At 49.0% G+C, this 20,565-nt stretch overlaps 7 protein-coding genes across 7 annotated transcripts; 5 read left to right on the top strand and 2 right to left on the bottom strand.

The window, feature by feature from the left end:
• Positions 1-304: 304 nt before the first annotated feature.
• ASPACDRAFT_47178 (cytochrome c oxidase assembly protein COX16) lies at positions 305-774 on the top strand (the record flags this gene model as incomplete). Its single annotated transcript, XM_020201911.1, has 2 exons — positions 305-628; positions 694-774. The coding sequence occupies 2 exons, from the start codon at positions 305-307 to the stop codon at positions 772-774; spliced, it is 405 nt and encodes a 134-aa protein (XP_020052167.1).
• A 2,071-nt stretch (positions 775-2,845) lies between these two features.
• On the top strand, positions 2,846-5,080 carry ptpA (putative protein tyrosine phosphatase (Pyp1); the record flags this gene model as incomplete). Its single annotated transcript, XM_020200103.1, has 2 exons — positions 2,846-4,261; positions 4,346-5,080. The coding sequence occupies 2 exons, from the start codon at positions 2,846-2,848 to the stop codon at positions 5,078-5,080; spliced, it is 2,151 nt and encodes a 716-aa protein (XP_020052168.1).
• A 598-nt stretch (positions 5,081-5,678) lies between these two features.
• Positions 5,679-7,922, top strand: ASPACDRAFT_126005 (F-box domain protein). The gene is made up of 3 exons (XM_020196874.1): positions 5,679-6,728; positions 6,782-7,798; positions 7,871-7,922. The coding sequence occupies exons 1-2, from the start codon at positions 6,023-6,025 to the stop codon at positions 7,639-7,641; spliced, it is 1,566 nt and encodes a 521-aa protein (XP_020052169.1). The 5' UTR covers positions 5,679-6,022; the 3' UTR covers positions 7,642-7,798; positions 7,871-7,922.
• Positions 7,923-8,137: 215 nt separating this feature from the next.
• Positions 8,138-9,241, bottom strand: ASPACDRAFT_126012 (uncharacterized protein). Its single transcript, XM_020196875.1, has 2 exons — positions 8,507-9,241; positions 8,138-8,448 (listed from the first exon to the last, which is right to left on the bottom strand). Exons 1-2 carry the CDS (start codon positions 9,061-9,063, stop codon positions 8,385-8,387), a joined length of 621 nt encoding a protein of 206 aa, XP_020052170.1. The 5' UTR covers positions 9,064-9,241; the 3' UTR covers positions 8,138-8,384.
• Positions 9,242-10,132: 891 nt separating this feature from the next.
• On the top strand, positions 10,133-12,149 carry ASPACDRAFT_35519 (FGGY-family carbohydrate kinase; the record flags this gene model as incomplete). Its single annotated transcript, XM_020200129.1, has 3 exons — positions 10,133-10,354; positions 10,422-10,982; positions 11,094-12,149. The coding sequence occupies 3 exons, from the start codon at positions 10,133-10,135 to the stop codon at positions 12,147-12,149; spliced, it is 1,839 nt and encodes a 612-aa protein (XP_020052171.1).
• Positions 12,150-12,456: 307 nt separating this feature from the next.
• ASPACDRAFT_54746 (calcium/hydrogen antiporter) lies at positions 12,457-16,085 on the bottom strand (the record flags this gene model as incomplete). The annotated part of the gene is made up of 5 exons (XM_020202918.1): positions 12,457-12,730; positions 12,786-12,949; positions 13,013-13,927; positions 14,018-15,849; positions 15,926-16,085. The coding sequence occupies 5 exons, from the start codon at positions 16,083-16,085 to the stop codon at positions 12,457-12,459; spliced, it is 3,345 nt and encodes a 1,114-aa protein (XP_020052172.1).
• Positions 16,086-17,118: 1,033 nt separating this feature from the next.
• ASPACDRAFT_81594 (proteasome regulatory particle base subunit RPT6) lies at positions 17,119-18,936 on the top strand. Its single transcript, XM_020205908.1, has 3 exons — positions 17,119-17,493; positions 17,575-18,250; positions 18,351-18,936. The coding sequence occupies exons 1-3, from the start codon at positions 17,259-17,261 to the stop codon at positions 18,607-18,609; spliced, it is 1,170 nt and encodes a 389-aa protein (XP_020052173.1). The 5' UTR covers positions 17,119-17,258; the 3' UTR covers positions 18,610-18,936.
• Positions 18,937-20,565: the final 1,629 nt, after the last annotated feature.

Here is a 20,565-nt window from a genome sequence, read left to right on the forward strand (position 1 = left end):
CTTCTGGCGGAAAGTTGTTCCTCTTTTGTCACTCTGCTCCGTTACCTTTCACAACGTGATGTTTATAGCAGACTTCTGGCTGGCGATTGCTTGCTAGGCTTGGTGGAGATGGCGGACTTTCGTTTCGCCGAAGAACCTCTAGCCGCCCGATACTTCCCACAATTTGTCAATGGTACGGCAATAGGCATATAGGCACAGCTGCCGCAGCGTCCATGTATTATCCAGAGACCAATTCGTTTCCGAGTTCCTACCTTGGCGACTCAATTGATACCGAAAGTTTGTCAATCTTGAGATTATTATCAAAATGCCCGTCTTTCAAGCCAAGAAATTCCGGCGTGCGACAACCGCCTCATCAACCCTAGGGGAGCGAGTCGGTGCGGCATATAGATCCCGTCTCCCCCGACATCCGTTCCTACTGTTTGGCTTTCCCTTCATCATGATCATAGTCGCAGGGTCTTTCGCACTGACACCGGCGGCCGCTCTGAGATATGAACGTTATGATCGCAAAGTAAAACAACTCAGCCAAGAGGAAGCCTTTAATCTGGGTCTCAAGGGACCGGACGGCGAGGAAGGCATAAAACGAAACCCGCGAAGAAGGATCATTGGAGACGAACGGGAAGAATACTACGTAAGTGATCATCTCCTTGTCACGTAGACTTGCAGAAGTACATGACTTGCTGATTTGCATTCAAGAGGCTTATGGCCAAGGACCTTGATGACTGGGAACAAAAACGTGTGCAGCGCTTCAAAGGTGAACCTGATGGCAGGCTTTGAAGCCACTGACCTCAGATTTGAAGAAGTCACGAATTCCAATGCAGTCACAACATATCTGGTACCAGCTTGTTATTCCCATGAACTCAACCATTCTACATCGAGCCCCAGTCAGCATAGACCCATTTCGTCACAAAAATGGACGTAATCCTTGCACTTTCTTAGCTATCTCATACTTGTTGATAAGCCAGCCAACCATTTCTTGCCTGCTCTCGATGCGTTTGCTCAACGATTACGTGCCAAAAAGTACCCATGACAAATGCGGCTTCACAACAGCCGACCGCAATGAAGCATCAATTGCACTGACCCTCAAGAACACCTTCAATATTGATAGATATCTCGACTCGGCTGTGCCTTGTCAGAATGAAGGGCCTAATTGAGGCGAGGCTAGTGGGCACCAGGAATCTCCCACCCTGAGACTCCGACGACGAGGAATTGAACAGACTTAACAAGGTGTCGCAGTTGAAACAGGAATCTTATATTCATACCCATCTTTGTTTATAAATGGGTTGACCAACCACCCTATAATTGAGCTTGAAATCCTCCAAACATTCGCAGAGGTCTTCTTTTGCTTTACTATGTATGTATGGCTGTGGCGACGACGCGCTCATGAACATGACTACATTCTGTTGTCATGCAAAATCAAGAATTCGCCTCGCCAGTCTCATGCGAGAGATCATTTCATTAAATGGAGATGGTCGAGAAGTGCTACACAAAAGGACTTCATTACGATTTTTGACGGCGCACTCAACACATTTTCATTCTGATATAGTCGATTACAGCTGCTTGGTCCTGTGGGTTCCTCCTTCCCTTTTTTTCCTCCTTCCCTTTTTTCTAGCTTTTTGGTCTCCTTCTTCATTCCCAAAGCTACTATCAGTACGTAGCCACAGTCGCGTGTAGCGAGTATTCTATACGGTGTGGTACAGATCATTGAGCCCCTGTTGATTTCTATATGCCCACGTAGTAAAGAAAATTGAGCTTCTATCCAATGAACGTGAAATACGCCGTAGGTAAAATTAGACCAAAGATAGTGGGTGGCTGTTTGCCCCCTCTTTACATCTTTCTCCCTTTCCTACTTCACATACAATAAATGCTGCATGCTGAACTTTGACAGCATCGCCACACTTCAGTTGAGTTCCTGGTAGATCAGAAGATCCAGACCGGCCGCCGCATGGGTTTCGAGTCTTTCTGCACACGTGCCGTCTTCCGACCTCTGCCACCCACCCTATAACGTCATATCCCAGAGAACAACATCGTTCCCTCCGTTTCCTTTACGCTCCATTCGCTCTTCCGCACAATTCGCTCGGCTGTTGACCCCCGACCCCCCCCTTCATGCTCGAACAATGGCAGTGGATCAGTGATATCAGCCAACAGTGACCACCTCCCCTCCCCTCCCCCACTTTTCCTTGCTAATATTTCCATTGGTCTAGGAACGTAACTGCAGTCGGGCGTGCATTCCCTCCCCTTTAGCTGAGACCTGGGATTCCCCGATTGCGAGGAGTCAAAATTACTTACCTACCTACCTTTACCTTTCTGCCGGTCTTCTCGCCCACTTCTCCCCATGAGCTTTGTCTTCTTTCGCAGACATATCAGCTTGAAAAATTCCGTTACCTCTTTTTAAGCTTCTAATTAATCGCTTCTTCGCCAACCCGCTTGTCGGCTTCTCAATTCATAATCAGCTGAAGCCGTAACATTACCGCCTCCTTCCAGAGTTTGCCAGAGTTTGCAGCCAGCCCATCTGGACCCCAGTGGGCACCCTCTGCCTTTAACGATCTTGTTCGCTCCGCTGCTTCGCCAAATCAGGGCCAGGCTCTGTGCTTCAAGAATTCAGACCTCTAGACAATAACGTCAGTCAAGTGTACATTTGCTCGCTGGGTCATATGGTGTGGAGCAACTAGTTGGCAAGTCTGGGTGGCTGGTGTAGGCAACACCACTCCTCGACTAGACTCGACTGTCAATCTGCTCACCAGGCTAGATTTAATATCGCGATGGCAAAGCAGGTATATATCTGATCACGAACCTCGACTTTTCGGCTAGAAAGGCAGACTGTCACTCTCTGTCTTGACATAGAATCATGTCGGCTATGACAGGCTCAAGGTCACCTACATCTCCTTGGCCGTCAGAGTGCCAGAATTTGCAGCCTGACCACCCTGCAAACGCAACATCATTTTTCTCTTTTTGTGATACTCACCCTTCATCTCATGGACCTCCCGGACTTGGTCCCTCGAGTACAGTCTTAGACCGTTCGGGATCTGATCATTTCTCAATTAGTGTGGACAATCCGGGCAACTTTGGGAACATTGGAGAAGCAGTACCACATGCTCATTCTGCAATATCTTATCCAAGAATTCACCTTGCAAACAATAGAACCCTCGATAACAACCTGACTCTTTCAAGAAGTGGATTGGCATTCAACAATCACTTGAAAGAATCCAGGAGTCACGGGAATCCACATAGCCGAGACCTAGTGGTCACAGGTGCCGGTGCACCTTCAGGACAGATGACTTCTATGGACGGGCGTTCCATCTCCTTAGATGAATGTGCAGCGCTTCTCGAATCATCTGATCGTGATATTATGCTTCTAGATGTTCGACCCTACGCGCATTTTGCGAAAGGGACTATCGAGGGGTCTCTCAATCTTTGCATACCGACAACACTGTTGAAGCGCCCTTCATTCGATACGCAGAAATTAGCGAATACTTTCACAACTGATCATGATAAGAAAAAATTCGCGCGATGGCGGCAATCCCAATACATAATCGTGTTTGATGCCGCTACATCTGACATGAAAGATGCCGGGTCGCTAGCGAATGTGCTGAAGAAATTCACCAGTGAAGGGTGGGGAGGGGAGGCTCGAATTCTACTTGGGGGCTACAAAATGTTCTCATCTCGCTTTCCTCATTTGACCAAGCAACAGCAGCTTCCAGCTTCAGGAGCGCCTACAAAGAAAACACCCAGAATGCATATTGATCTCCCTTCGGCAGCTCCAGTCGCAGGCGGATGTACTCTCCCCGAGTCATCCCATGCTGCGATACCTTTTTTCGCCAACATCAGACAACACATGGATCTCGTTGATGGTGTTGGACAGATACCTCTACAACTCCCTTCTGATTTTACGGAACTCAAGAGACAACAACTCCCAGCTTGGCTACGCGATGTGTCGGACGCCTCCGACAAAGGTCGTAAAGTCTCCGAGAGGTTTTTGAAACTTGAGAAGAGGGAGCTCGAACGCATGAAACGAGCGCTGTCTTATAATAAATCCGACGAGTTCGCAGCGATTGACTCCTCGCCAGAAAGGTATCGCGTTGCCGGTATTGAGAAAGGAACGAAGAATAGATACAACGACATCTATCCTTTTGAACATACTCGAGTGAGACTCCAAAATGTCCCTCCTGGTGGCTGTGACTACGTGAATGGGAACCATTTAAAGGCCGAAAAGAGTGGTAAATGCTATATCGCCACCCAGGCCCCAGTTCCCGATACCTTCGATGTAAGTGCGATATGTAGTCTCTTCCCTCTTTTTCATGTCCCCGGTGGCGAGTGTGGTTGGAAGTTTTGCTCATTATGTCTTTAGGACTTTTGGCGAATGATATGGGAACAGGATGTCCGACTTGTTGTTTCATTGACTGCCGAAGTTGAAAGGGGTCAGGTCAAATGTCATCCTTACTGGAAGTCAGGAGAGTATGGACAATGCCAGGTCAACAATTTCTCGCAGAAGTTGATCTACCTAAATTCTCGAGATGCACCACATATTGAGTTAGAAGGCAGCCAGTTACCCCCCGACGTGAAGGACGACCCAGGTAACCCATATATCGTTGTCAGGCACTTTGGCTTGTCACATTCAGCATACCCATTTCAGCCATTGCGAGAAGTCACTCAATTGCAGTACCCACACTGGCCTGACTTTGGAACAACCTCGCAGCCTACACACCTCCTCAGATTAATCGAATATTGTGATCGGGTTCTCACTACAACGAATAGTCCTGTTCCCGTTACGTTCCAGAGACACGCATTTGATCAGCGGCCGGTCTTGGTGCACTGTAGTGCTGGGTGTGGACGTACCGGCGCTTTCTGTACGGTTGACACCGTCCTAGACATACTGAAGCGGCGAAGGGGTCAAGGCACAGTGGACGGTATGACATCAGGGCTCACTGAGAAACAATGGGATCTCGATGAGGGTCTGGACCTCATTGAGAAGACTGTGGACGACTTCCGCAGACAAAGACCCAGCATGGTTCAGAACCTTTCGCAATTTGTTCTGTGCTATGAAAGCGTGCTGGAATGGGCTGTATCGCACATAGGAGAATAGAGTACGATTAGGTAATATTTAGTATCTCTTGGTCATCACTGGATGATGAAATCCTAAGGGGTTCTCTTGAAATCATGTTGGCGTGGATGTTTATTATACCTTGTGAGATGTCTTCATCGCTTTCATTCTAGACCTTGGTCGCCGTGTCAATATGTGTTGATGAAAGCATTTTCGGGTGTTGTTTTCTTATTTAGGTCTAGTTGATCATGATGATATTTTAAGCTGTGGCTCGGGAATCAAATTAATATTATAGATATACACAGGATATTATTCGAGATCAAAAATTATTGACCCATGGTAATTTCCCTCCCTATCTTGTTGATGGAACCAAGATCTTGCAAGTAAAGTAATGTTCTATCAAGGATATGTCTGATATTTACACGGTATGGCAATTAGTCTCGGTGGCACCTGCGATATATATAGGCGTGACCCCTCAAAGGGCCGATCTCTCTTAGTGCTTCCGTACATGAGTTCCATACCGGCTAAAATCTTAAATGTGAGTCCTATAATCTTGAAGTGAGGTTTCTGCCTAGCAAAGAGCCGCATGTTTCTGCCTCCAAGATAGTCCCAGGGAGTAACATACTTTTGGCTGTGTTGTGGCGGGGTTTCTCTTGTTATACCTTCCAGGCAGCAAGTGACCCTGGTGCCTTATGGGAGACAGGCAGACCCGCCAGCCGTGATTAATCATAGGGATTTAAACATCGATCCTCTCCTTTTCAAGGAGCTTGATCCCTTCGATACGTCCAATCACTCGCTACCTACGAGTAGGTAGAACAGAAGCTTGAGTGCTTGTCTGCTTACTACTTGCCTTCCCCTCCCTCAAGCCAAACGCTTCGACCTTTGGTGGCTATGCTTTTGAACCTTCCTACGGAGCTCATACAATGGGTTTTTCGATCCTGTTCTACCCCAACTTTCCTACAGGCGGCAATGTCATGTCGAACCATGTATGAAATTGCGACTAACTGTCGAGAGGTCCTTGTGCACCACTTACAACGAACTCCGGGAGCTTTACCCGCAGACCTCCGTTCTATGCATGCGAAAGAGCTATTTCAACTGCTTTTTAGACAAGCATCACAGCAACTTTATGGTGCACAGTTTCATGCGGACTGTGTCACTTTCAAGCCCTGGACCAGCTCCGTTGATGTGAAGGCGTCTGTATTGGTACCTAGGGACATCCTGACGCTCGCACTTGTTTTTCGAGAACAAGATTGCATCCATCTTTTCCAGGTTATAGGGGGTGGGCTCCGACCCCAAACTCGCTTGGAGCTTCAGTGGTGTCGGCCAGGTGCTGTTCAAATTCTGAAAACTGCATTTGACGGTGATGATACATTATACATACTTCATCGCTTTAGGCCTTCACTAAACGACAGCGACGATTATGCGAGGCATCCGTTCGTCAGGCACGCCATGCAGCTCGGGACCGATACGACGGTCTATCTCTCTCGATATTCAATAGAATCGCCCCAGGGCCCTGTTCGCATTTGTGCTTTCCCTGATTATGCAGACTACGAGCCTTTGGCTCTGGCGGCTGCGCGTGGAGGCGTTTTCGCAATCTCCTGGCAGCATACCCAGGACCCCAGTGACCTCGAGGTAACTTTATATATTTGTTCCTCAGAATCCAACTGCGATATGAGGCCGGGGGTAATCGGTAGGCCTCTCTGTGTCATTGCAGCCAAGGCTGCCGGTGCTGACATAACCTAGAAACTAGCTATAATTCTTGCGTCCTCCACAACAGCAAAAGGCAGTGGTTTGATGGCCATCAGGGCTTACAAGGCAGACTCGCTCGGGGTCTTCACCCTTACGATAAAAGCTCTGTAGTAGGTCTTCGTTTTAACGACAAGTCTAGCCAGCTACTCTACTATTATCGCGCTCAGACGTTATACGGCTCTTTCCAGAGGATTGACATGTCGTCCTTTCCCATACAACCCACATTGTATGAAAACTCCTGCCCTGTACAGTTCACAGACTCCCTTAGCCTTCTTTTCTCAATCGAGGTTCCTTTCTTTGGGACCCATGAAACTCAGGTCCTAGACGGATTCGCTCGTTGTCAATGGAAATACCTGGCTTTCGGCTTAGCAACCCATCGCGAAGAACGATGGACCGTTGCGTGCTTGTTGACATCCGAAACATTCTGTCGCGCACAGAATTGTCAGCATGTCTTGCAACTTGAGCGTGGACGGCGATTGCCTGATTGGAGCGTCGTTGCACGCCTCTGGGGATTCCAGCATTCGACCAATTCCCTTGGTTGCATAGTTGCTGCTTCAAGGCAGGGGACAAGGCTCGCAGTCGCCAACTGGAAAACAGTCTATGTTTGGGCTCTTGAGCCGAGAGCGCTAATTGAAGAGAACTCCAATGGGTTCTACCCTCTTGCATCACAAGCACAAGATTCCGGCATGATCGAATTACGACCAATAGTATTGTCGCTTCAAGCCGTCTGCTTTCAATTGCATTTCTCTGAGGAAGAAAATGGATTGATAGCAATCACAGATACGGGTGTTATGTGCTGGGATTTAGGCCCGCGGGGAGGAGGGCGACGACTGATTCAGTATATCCAATACTAGTCAAGTTCTGAGAGCAGCATATTCACTGACATTTCAGTGCAAGCAAAGACAAACGAAGAGCTATTGATGGAACATCTATCCAGTATTCGATGCGAGACGGCCCCGGGTTCTTTTGTCAGGCAACACCTATCGCCCACTCTCTGCCCGCTAAGCCTCTGTAAGTAGAGCTATTTTGTATGTACATGAGTATTGCTTCCAGCTCTAGCAAAGAGAGACTCACAGACTCTAGAGTGTTCCAGTTGCTCTGAGCTGGGAAAGGGGGAACCAAGCTCGCCAAGACCATCTTGTGCAGGCTCGTAGACGCCAAATCTTGGCTGATGCTAGTATTGACTGGAGGAGTAATCTGAACTAATAGCTTGCAATCTGTCATCTTGGTCTTTAGACTCTGCGACCCCATTGGTAAAATGTCTGAGATTCTCAGTCGATCAGGGATCTAGTCCAGCTCAGCCAACGAGCTCGATGCTCGCGCTCAGAAGCTGCAGGCGACACACTACGGAACATCTGGTATGGCCCACAGGCATCCTACCCTTAACCTAGCTAGGATGCGACTAGAGCTTGCGACGCGCATCCGCGTTGGGAGAGGACGAGGGGGCGCATGCGGTGATGGATATATGATGGGCAAGGCACACGACGTCCTACGGGTGCGATTTTCCGACGGCTGAGGAGTGGGGGTGATTCACGATGCGGCTGGAGCGGGTAGGTGGCTATTCCAAGTGTACAAATGAGCGTGGACGCCCAGGGGACTACTGCGCCTCCCCTCCACCAGACATGGCGAGAAATGTGACGATGAGGAAAATCCACCAGTACCTGAGTGATGCAAGTCAGTTCACATAAGGCGCAAAAGGCATCGGAGAGCTTAACCCACTTCTGGAAAAATGTCTTCTCGACAACTTCGTCTGCGTTCTTTCCGTCCGGGCCGATAATGACAGGTTGATTTAGGTGCGGACGTGGGCCAGCCTCGTTCGATACTAGTTCCACTCGAGGGCTGACCAGAGTCGAGAAATCAGCGAAGGTAGTAGAGGATACTAGAGCAACGTGATACAATTCGTCCTCAGAAGGCGACTCGATGTAAAGTCGAAGGACAGGGCGGTTGTCCTCATCTCCAAAGAACGACGACCAGGAAGTAGCAGTTCCGACCCAGTGCTTGGAGCCTGAAGTGTTGATTGCGAAGAAACCGATGCGAATCAAGTCCGACGACTGTTGTGCGTGAGCGAGAGTCGGAGGCGAATAGGTGACCAACTCTGAGTTCATAGAAGTCGAGTTATATGATATCTGGGCCAGTAAAGAAGGTTCAGAAGCTGCGACGGGCCAGTAGAAGACATCAGCAGATGATGGCTGGGGGGGTGGCGAGGAATTGACGACGCTTGAGGATAGAAAAAAGCATAATAATGATAGAAGCATAGGAGACAGAAACGGCCACATGATGAGCAAAGATGCACTTATAGGAAAAGGGAGGAGGAGGAGGAGAAGGAGAAAGAAGGAAGTAAGTGAATAGCTCCGATGACGGGATATTGAGGGAGGAAGAAGGAAGTTGATGAGAGGGAGCAGCTTGCTAGGTGGGATTAATTCAGTTAGCCATACGGAGCAGTTACAGCGCCAGCCATAAGTTACGTAGTTAACATTCCTGGGTAACTTGGTTATCAATACAGCTGAGGTCGTACTGCGACGCTGTAAGATGTAAAATATTATTCAATAGGTTACAAGCTGGGAGAAGAACTGACTGGAAGAGTGTGAGCGATGGTGTATCCATGTAATACATAGAGTATGTATTGTATAGTACAGATGTACAGTATTCGATAGTACAGTCAGTAGATGGTACAGTACAGTTCTGCACACGTCTAGATTCAGGTATCAAACCTAAATATCGGAACGAGCCTACTACAAGTGATTAAGACGGAGAGGTTCAAAATTGCCTAGATAGGCTGGCATTTTTCCAATCCACATGGATCCATCCACCATTGAACCTTTACCTGATGACCTTGAATTCCGATAACCCCAGTCCCTGCCCTTTATCCCGCCATTTATCCCCGCCCAACCCCACTCCAATGGCTGTTGCTGCTACCATACTGCTGCAGTGCAGCAGCAGCAGCAGCAGCAGCAGCAGCTCCCCTTCCTCCTCCATACTTAGACTAGCTGGCAGAGAAATCATCGTAGGCCGTACGAAGTTATAACTTACCCTCCAAGTCAGTAAGATAATACAACGTAGTATTATATGTATGTACCCTTGTACTGGCTGTTACTGGACAGCGCATTTACCCCTCCCATCCCCTCTTCACCTCCCTTCTCTCCTTCATCCTTCTCACTTTTCTGCTGCGACTTTGTTATCTCTTTCCCTCGATCATTTTTTTGAGACAATTGAGCCCCTCGGTAGAGAAAGCCACTACAATCGACATCAGAACTACATTTCTATACTTCGATGTTTATGTAAAAGCTCAGTCTTACGCCATCATTTTATCAGAGATATCAGGTCCAATCCGGAATCATCTCAGTCATGGCTTCTCTGGGCTCCCTGCCATACCGTCGAACCTCACGCCAGAGCTCTAGGCAGGCCTCGAGAGACAAACGGGATGAAATCCAAGTGCATGTGGACCATTATATTGGCATCGATGTTGGCACCGGGAGTGCACGTGCATGTATCATCGATGATAAAGGGGACATTGTTGGACTGTCGTCTGAGAACATCGGGCTCTGGCAACCTCAGCAGGGATACTATGTTCGCCCCCCGCGATCATCTTGCGTGGTCCCTGTGCCCACTTGAGGATTAGGCTAATATGGCTCAGGAACAATCTACCAACGATATCTGGAGATGTATCTGTGTGGCTGTTCAACGGGCTATTAGCCAGCATAATATTGACCCTGAGACTGTGAGAGGCATTGGTTTCGATGCGACCTGTTCATTGTCCGTATTTTCCAACGTAACCGATGAGCCTATCTCAGTCACAAGCCCCAACTTTGACTCCGACCGCAATGTGATTCTGTGGCTGGATCATCGTCCCGTCGAGGAAACCGAGAAAATCAATGCCACGAACCACAACCTTCTTCGCTACGTGGGCGGCAAAATGTCGATCGAGATGGAAATCCCCAAGGTTCTATGGCTCAAGAACAACATGCCGAAAGAACTCTTCGATCAGTGCAAATTCTACGACCTGGCAGACGCGTTGACCCATATTGCCACGGGAACCGAGAAAAGAAGTTTCTGCAGTGTGGTTTGCAAGCAGGGGTACGTTCCTGTCGGTGTGGACGGAAGTGTAAAAGGCTGGCAAGGCGACTTCTTGACTGAAATCGGCTTGGGCGATCTAGTCGAAGATAACTTCAAGCGGATGGGCGGTGTTGACGGGGTGGTGAGCCTTGTTTCTTCTGTGACAATTTTTCTTGACGTGCCTACTGTACCCGGAGCAGGAAGGTCACTGCGATATGCTTATACCTGAGCGACTAACAGATCATTGCGCTAGAGTGGCGATTATCTCAGTGCTGGCGAATTGGTGGGAACTCTATGTGACAAGGCAGCATCCGAATTGGGCCTCCCGTCAGGGATCGCAATTGGCAGCGGTGTCATTGACGCGTATGCAGGCTGGATCGGTACAGTCGGCGCCAAAGTAGAGTTGGAGCCCGGGCAATTGAGTTCCGAAGTCTCGAAGAATGATAAGACCCAGGCTTTCTCACGCCTGGCCGCTGTCGCTGGAACTTCCACGTGCCACCTTGCGATGTCACAGGACCCCGTCTTTGTGCCTGGTGTTTGGGGGCCGTACCGCGATACCATTCAGCCGGGATATTGGATGGCTGAGGGCGGCCAATCCGCGACTGGCGAGTTGCTCAAGCATGTCATTGAAACTCATCCAGCATTCAATCAGGCGGCCTCAATCGCCGAGTCCTACAACGCTAATATATATGAATACCTAAACGAACATCTGAAGGAGATGACCCACGAGCAGGAGGCCCCTAACGTTTCTTATCTAGGCCGGCATTTGTTTTTCTATGGAGATTTATGGGGAAACCGTTCTCCTATCGCGGATGCTGCCATGGCGGGATCCGTCGTCGGTTTGACAAGTGATAAGTCTGTCGATGGTCTTGCAGTGTTCTACTATGCTACTCTCGAGTTCATTGCACTGCAAACTAGACAAATTGTGGAAACCATGAATAAAGCAGGCCACGCGATTACGTCAATCTTCATGTCTGGTTCTCAGTGCCAGAATGATATTTTGGTTAGACTAATAGCATCGGCGTGCGACATGCCGGTACTTATTCCTCGGTATATCCATGCTGCCGTGTGTCATGGAGCAGCGATGCTGGGTGCCAAAGCTGCTAGTGCTGACCCGGAGGGCAAGACCGAGGACCTTTGGGAGATTATGGATCGTATGAGCAAACCAGGAAGAAAGGTCCTTCCAACAACCGATGTGAGGGAGAAGGCACTGCTCGACGTCAAATACAAGGTTTTTCTTGAACAATGCTACAAGCAACAGGAGTACCGGGCTCTCGTCGATCGAACCGTGAGCTCGTGGAAACCTTAGGTATATTCCCTTACTGTAGGGGAGGTTTCCACAGGGGGATCGTCTTGTTGAGCAATTGCAGGCGGCGTCAAATGAGATGGTTCCAATTTGGCGCAACGAATCATGGTGGAGAGTGTTTAGACAAACATTGATAACACCCATGGTCAGGCCTTTTGGGAAGAGGAAAGGCAAAATAATGCCAATTGATGAGCAGTTCTAGCCAGAGATATGACAAGAGACTGGTAAAATGCGATAAGCGACACAGTACACTCCCAAATTCGGCAATCTATCACGACAACTAAATCTGCGAAGGTTGAAAAAGAGCTTCTCAGTGAGGCGCAAAGGCCTGGCCACTCGTTGCCCGACCGATGGTGTAAAACTTCTCCGACGAGCTTAGACCGAGAGCCAGCGTGTCAAACCGATCAACACCCATTGTCTCTATATTGCTGTAGCCCGATAGATAAAACCCGATGACAACGACAAGATACGTAAGGACGAGAATCGAGCCCTTGAAGTAATTGCTCTTGCCTTCGCCGTGAACATAGGAGAGGAGGAAGACACAAAGGATGACCGAGATCATGTCCCATTGAGGAAAGATTAAGCTGCAGGATGTTAGATGAGACACTGAAGCTGGCCTGGAAGTATGAAGAAACGTACTTGAATGTATGGCTGAGTAACTCCGATGGGTCTATCAGGCGAGAATAGATGGCACTAAAAAGCACCAATGCGGGGATTTGCAAGAGGCAGACTTGCAATGCATAGGCCGATCCGATCTCCATAGAAAGCGCTATGTTTCCATTCATGGCGAAGGAGATTGCGTTCTATTGAGATCTGCCGTAAGCAATCCAGCAGCCAGTAAGGGAAGATGAGTTCTTTGCACATACCAGAAATTCAGTCGTATTGGGCACCAGGGCGAAGAGTGTGATTCCTAGAAACTTCTCGTCCACGTCGACACTCTCTAGAACCACATCTACCGTGTTGACCAAGATTTCAGCAATGATCGCATACAGTATGGTTGTCACCAGGAGGATTATCGAACTCCTGGCCTTGCTCCAATTCGGCGCATCATGCCCACCGCTGGTGTGAGTATTTTCGAGGCCAACTTCATCGCCTTCATCCAAATGCGACCTTGCCAAATCGGGAGCTTTTGTTGTTTGACGGAGCGAACCCAGTTGAACGGACGGCTTCCGGGACCGGGCTGCGTCACGGGCGGCAACAGTAGCCGCCGTAGCTGCTACCTCAGTTACTCGGCGCACAAGATCTTCATTCTCCTCGCTAGATAAATCCCGGAAATCCTGGAAGCTTGCGTGGTGGTCCCCGGTCGTCGTTTGTGGAGGTACAAGATATGGCGCTGCATTTTTGCCATGCGCGGAGAGGTTGAGTTCCCCCGCAGTCTCGGATAGACCGACATGCTTCAGGGATTGCCCTAAAATCCGTTTGTACAGTTGCGAATCGCGCACTGAGCCCCTGGATGCAGCAAGGCCACCAATAGCCATTGCTGAGGCTTGAGCGGCATCAAGATTTCGAGACTCGTACGTAGCTTGCTCGTTGGCAAGAGCCGGCGCTTTTTTCTCCTCGGATTCTGTGGCCCAAATGAGGGCTGCGTGAGTTCTAAGTGTGAACCATAACCCAATAACGTATGACAAGAACAAGAATAACGCAGCGAACCAGGAGTAAGGCTGAACTGCTTTCCGGAAAAAGCTATCGTTGACAGCTGGTACCTGCGAGAAATAACAGCGACGGCAATCGCTGCCACGCGACTCCACGGTATCGACGCATGATCGGCAGTTAAGTTCATGCTGAGCTCCTCATTAGCAGTGAGAAAAGGCAGAGTTTGAGGGGATGAACAGAATAAAAAGTGAATAGGGTATGAAGGGAACCATGCTTACACTGCCGTAAATCTGATAAAATAGTGTTGGTCCAAAAGCGGCAATGACGGCAAACATCAACATTGTGGAAGTGACGCCGGCGGATTTCACATTAAATCGTTGTGTTTTGCGTTTGATAGCACCAAAGCACATCGAAAGGCCCGGGAGAAACAAGATGCCTGCAAATATGCTTCCGATAAGACTGCCTTCTACTAGTTGACCCTTTCCCTCAGTCAAGGCCACACAGTAAAGGTAGACCTCGACTACTGTGGAGAAGAAAGCATTAACAGCAGCGCCCATACCCATAGACGACTGAGCTGAAATCGATGCAACAGCCTGTCCAATGAAGTAAGCCAAAGGGATGATAGAGACAAGAGCCAGGGTGAAGATAAGGCCCGGATGAGTGATGGCCGTTTGGAGACCTAGGGTCTTGCTGAGAAGAAAATAGTCAAAGATAACAAATAAGACAACACCCAGTAGGTTGATGAAGAAAATATTCGTTCCGCCGACCGTGTATTTCCAGTATCGCAGACCAGCTGCGCGATAGGTGCACAACAGGACAGACGAGGAAGAACCGGGACTAACTCTGGTATGCGCTGTATCAGAATGATACGACAAGGCCAGAGGGTGCCGGCGAAGGTGATCAAACAGAATGATGGTCACACGTCCCATAGGTATCCAGAAAACCAGCAACCAACAAAGAAGCGAGACAATGAGCATAAGCGGTCCTACAAGGAAGTAGAAGAAGATGAAGAAAACCACGCGGCCAAGCGTCCACTCGCCACGGCCGAACAATCGTCGCTTCGGCTGGGTAAGGGGGCTCTCTCTCGAATGGCCTCTTTGTGTTCGGCCTAGCAGGCTATCTTGTTCACTGGCCGAATCGACACTGTTTCTCCTTCTTCCAACCAGGGACCGGTCGCGTCGAGGACCGAAGAATAGTCTACCATGTTCAAGGTCGCCGTTCTGCCATTGTTCATACTCGCTAATGCTGCGACCCTCCCCCTCATCTTCCTCGGCGTAATTCTCATCCGTATCCAGGCGGACAAAGGAGCCGAAGGGGTAGATTAGATACCAAGAAAGACCGGAGAAGACTCGTCCGTATTCCACTGCACTGGGCGAGTATGCGAAAATGAAGCATGCGATGGCCCCTGTCAATGCAGCCAAGGCTAGCCACCACCCAAAGAACAGGGTCCACAAGAGGTTGACGAAGAATAGGAGGTTACCCACTCGACCGCCAGGCGAAGAGTGGATGTCCCCCTCAGCTGTTTTCTCCACGGAGCGACTCTTCTTGTACAAAGCGGGTTTCCACAATCTGATACCGAACGGATGCGTTTCGTTTATCGCTTGCTGGCGATCCTTCAATGTGAAGCTTTCAGCATCACTCGACGCCGCCTCGTCCTCCTCACCGTGAATACCTTCCCCAGTTTGGCTGCCGGTCTCAGATCGCTGGACAGAAGGCTCCGGCCCAGTTCCTTCCATGACAGAATCAGGTGAAGCAGTATCATCCTCACCATCTACGTCTGAGCCTGCTTGAGTCAGGGGGCTTACTCGGGCGTTCAAACGACGTCGCAAGGTTGAGCTTTGCTTCCTCAGAGGGCGAATCCTTGGCGATGCTTGCGGATTGGAGCCTTGTTGCTTGGCAATATCCTCTTCCACCTCCTGTACATCGTCATCTGTAGAAAACTCCTGTCCCTTATGAGGAACTTGTCGCTTCGAGGATATACGGCGCGTTACTGATGGCTTTCTGAGTGGGCCCGATGGTGACTGGGAGGCAAGAACGCGACTTGAACCCTCGGGCTGGCTTTCGTCGGGTCGTAGGTCGTTGTCCGTTTTCGCAGAAGAATCCATGGTACCTGCTGCACGTGAGTTGACTTCTTGGATAGGAAAGAGATGCAGAAATTCTAGCGTTTTTGGGTTGGGGTGACGCACCGTAGTCTCTTCGGGTATGCCCTGCATTCCTCTGTTGACGAATGATCCCTGACATATCCTCGTTGGTCAGGTTCCAGGAGGACTCAGTCGGTATGGAGAGGTAAGGGTCCTGCTCTTCGTCGTCCTCCACCTGGTCGTGGTGGTGTCGATTGTCGGACATCCTTCTGGTGTATTGCCAACTTCTCGCTTATAAGTGATACAAGAATCGAGAGAGGGGGAGGGGGGGGGGGGGCTGGGCAATTATGGAAAGGGAATAGTTCGGGAAAAAGCACTGATGAGAGAGTGGCCTGCACTGAGAACAGCAGCAACAAGAAGAACAGGGCTAGAGAGCCGGGAAATGAGTTAATTGACAAACAATTATGATCTAAGGCGTCACAGAGAAAGTCACATGTTGTTTCAATGTGAAAGAAAAGAAAAAAAAAGAACCAAGGGTGGAAATAATAGCTGACTGTGAAGGGGAAAGGGGGAGTAGAAGTGATGGTAATCAACTTAAGTCTTGGTACAGTACTGAGTAGTTAGCAGCTAACTTTGTGAGATCATGAGATACAGCCTCATTGCGTCCCCGCAGTCAGCCGAGACCTTGGGACATCATCAAGTCAAGGGGATTATTACAAACGAGACGAACAATGACTGAGGAACTAACTAGTAAGTAACTTGATAAGTTGCTGGATATCGTGAAAGTGGCAGACAGGGAGAGTAGTTGGAAAGTGTAAGAGAGAGGGTGTGGAATAATGCATAAAAGAACCAACGTTCAGACAAACACTTTAGTTGAAGTTGAGTAAACACAGTAGGTTAACTAACTACTGTGCGTACAAGTAAATAAATCAGCTACCTGTACAGTACGAGTACAGTAAATACGTCACACTCAACTCACTCTACGACTCCTCAGCCGGGCAAACCGGGGCAATCACCGGGCACCCAGCAGTTCATGATGGTTGGGACTAAGTAGGTATGGATGAATCCCGCATGATCCACAAACCCACATATTCGTTATGTAAGCTTTCTGTGGCTGATGAACGGGTTGTGGCGGGTGTGCTTTGGGGCGGCGACGGCGGCGGCGTTCCTGTCGACGAGGGCGGACAAGGGCGGACAGCTAAGCTACACACGCAAGAGCGAGCTCATCTCACCCTCCATCCGCTGTTATCTTGTATTGCACTGTACATCTCTCTTTCTCTGTCACTCTTCCTGCTTAATTGCCCCACACTCTATTTTCTTCGTCCTTCCCTCAAATTCGGGCAGAAGATATATCAAATTTCTTCTCCATCTAATCGAAACTGATAGACTCCACCCCCGTTCTGCCTTGCCGTGGCAGCACTATCTGTCGTCATCCATCATGGCGCTCGACAATTACTACCGCAACAAGATTGAGAGCATGAAGCTCGAAATCATTCAAGGCCAGGCTGTTCTCAGACGACTTGAAGCACAACGGAACGATTACAATTCGCGGGTACGTCTCCTCAGGGAGGAGCTAGGCCTGCTTCAGCAACCCGGCTCCTATGTTGGTGAGGTAGTCAAGGTCATGAGCACCAAGAAGGTCCTTGTCAAGGTCCACCCGGAAGGCAAATATGGTAAGCAAGATCTCCGCATCATGCACATTATTGTTGATCTGGATATGTTCATTACATGCTAACGCTAGCGTCTCTCTGTAGTTGTGGACATCGCCGATGGTGTCGATATCAGCAAGTTGACGGTTGGAAAGCGAGTTGCGCTGTTATCCGACTCGTACAAACTGGAAAAGATGCTGCCGTCCTCCGTCGATCCGCTGGTGTCGCTAATGATGGTCGAGAAAGTACCTGATAGTACGTACGACATGATCGGTGGTCTTGACCAGCAGATCAAGGAAATCAAGGAGGTGATCGAGCTGGGCTTGAAACACCCGGAGCTGTTTGAATCGCTTGGCATCGCACAGCCAAAAGGTGTTCTTCTCTATGGCCCCCCGGGAACCGGCAAAACGTTACTTGCCCGAGCTGTCGCTCATCACACCGACTGCCGGTTCATCAGAGTCAGTGGATCGGAATTAGTGCAGAAGTACATAGGTGAAGGAAGTCGCATGGTCCGTGAGCTTTTTGTTATGGCCCGAGAGCATGCCCCGAGTATCATCTTCATGGACGAGATCGACAGTATTGGGTCCAGCCGGATAGACTCGGCGGGGTCGGGTGACTCGGAGGTACAACGGACGATGCTGGAGCTTCTCAACCAGTTAGACGGGTTTGAACCTACGAAGAACATCAAGATCATCATGGCTACCAACCGACTCGATATTTTGGATCCGGCCTTGCTGCGCCCTGGTCGTATTGACCGCAAGATTGAGTTCCCACCGCCGTCGTGAGTTGCTGACCCTTGTCCTGCGATTTTCTGTTGCTACCACTGTTCAAACATTCGTGTTTCGCCACCAGTTGGCTGACCAAGATCTTTACTATGACAGAGTGGAAGCTCGTGCCGACATTTTACGGATTCATTCGCGGTCAATGAACTTGACCCGAGGTATCAACCTTACGAAGATCGCCGAAAAGATGAATGGATGCTCTGGAGCCGAGCTCAAAGGAGTGTGTACGGAGGCGGGCATGTATGCACTTCGGGAGCGACGTGTGCATGTCACTCAGGAAGACTTTGACCTGGCTACTGCAAAGATCCTCAACAAGCATGATGACAAGGAAGTCGCAGTGTCGAAACTCTTCAAGTAAATGGAAGGGTGATTATACTAGGATTCCCTTTCACCGCTGATGGCTGTCCAATATATATGCCATTCGCCTTGAGTGGGTTCTCGTCGGGGCTTCAGGCCTCTGCTTGTTGTCGCGAAGTCACGACCAGCTGGTGTTTGAGGGAAGTCTCTCAGGTCAAATGCAAGCAAGGAGTGATGTATATTGACACGCTATGTTCACCAAGATCTTTAGTTGAAGCAATTCAAGATGCGTGTACTCTGTAGCGTTAGTCTATATCGTAAAGTTCAGGCCCGTGCCCATTCCCAAGGGCGAGCAGCAAGCCAGGACCCAATCAGAACAATGAGGGTGGCCAACATCCCTTTTTGCCTGGCAAAGTGCCGTGAGTCACTGACTACTGTCACGTGTACCTCTGCAGGTATCCTTAGTATTTACATAGTACGAGTATATAAGTTACTGTGCATTGCAAACGATCTCGACAGACCCGCGTAGCTAAGGCGTTGTATGCATTTACACGCTAGGTCTAGGATGCAGAAAAACCAGGGCGACGATCAGTGGGCATCAATTGTGCTTGGCGGCATTGCGAGGGGGTCAAAAACTAAGCAGAAATCGTCGACATTGTGATCATATTGCCCTCAATCTGGCTTGGCAAAATGGTGGATGACAAGTTGGCTACTAGGTAGTTACGGAGTAGTCAGTTTGTGGTGGCCTGATGGTCTTTCACAAGTAACTAGGTATATGCAGTAACCTTAGTAGTGTTCTCTGTAGTATACGTCTGCATAAAATAAGTCAATAGCCAGGGAGCAGTAATAGGTTTACAGCTGTACCAAGTGCAGTCATTGATTAGCTTAGTTGCTAGATAAGTTGAACATACGGAATTCAATTAAATAATTATTCAATGAAGAATCACATTATCTAGGTTCTCTTTATCGATTAAGCCACTGCTCTGGATACTGTGTCGGGGCCATTAACTCGGTCGGCCCCCCATCCGTTCGCCCCGGGCTTGGAGAAGGGGAGGTGGGGTCCATCGACTCCATCCATATCAACTCCCTCCATCGGTAAGCCTGTTGATCGCCGCCTCATTGTAAGGTGAGGAGGGTGCGCGTGACCAGCCGGTATTTTCTTTCATTTTACTCCGTGCCTATTTCTTGTTGTTTCTTTTCCGTTACCTCTTTTAGCTTTGCTCTTTCCTTCCTTTGCAGTTCGCCTTCCCAATCACAAATTGCCAGATTGTTCATCCCCACTCTTGTTGGAATATTTGGCATACATGTACTCACTTACTAGTTACATCCTTAGTAACTCATACTCTACACCCAGATGTACAGCACACAGACACTACACAGACACTAGACAGACACTACACAGACACTACCCAGACACTGCACAGACAAACAATTTAGTGAATACTTCATAAGTAAGTTGATGTCTTGACCGGTAGTGTGTATGGAGTAGGGCCTCGGCTTTCAGTGGGGCGGTCCAGATCCCGAGCAACATCCCCTAAAGTCTGATACTCAGTACTAAGTAGTAATCCTGTAGAATGTACTGTGCTCCGTACTTCGTACGGGTCGACCTACTCATTAGTCCAGTGGGTCCGAGCCCTGGTATGGGACGGAGAAATTGAAGCCGTGAACGAGGGCCGGAGTGTCTTGTTGTCTCCTGAATCATGCAGGTCTGCCGAATCTTCTTCCATACTCATGGTTACTTTAGGTAGTGCGAGCACCTGTACTGTACAGTACTGAGGGGTAACTTTCTGGATGAAGGTATTTATACGTACTAGATTAATCTAGATTAACCATCCCCTGCTTCCCTTGTGCCAGGTAGGCATACAGAGACTATATTCTTGTACTAGACCGGTAGTAGATGGTATACATCGCATGCATGAATGCTACCTTCATCCGGCTCCGTCGATACAGTAACTATTAGATAAAGTACTCCACTGGTCAGTCATATGTATGTACCTACTGCACAGTACATACTGCA

This window comes from Aspergillus aculeatus, assembly GCF_001890905.1.
Source record: "Aspergillus aculeatus ATCC 16872 unplaced genomic scaffold ASPACscaffold_18, whole genome shotgun sequence".
Lineage (NCBI taxonomy): Eukaryota > Fungi > Ascomycota > Eurotiomycetes > Eurotiales > Aspergillaceae > Aspergillus > Aspergillus aculeatus.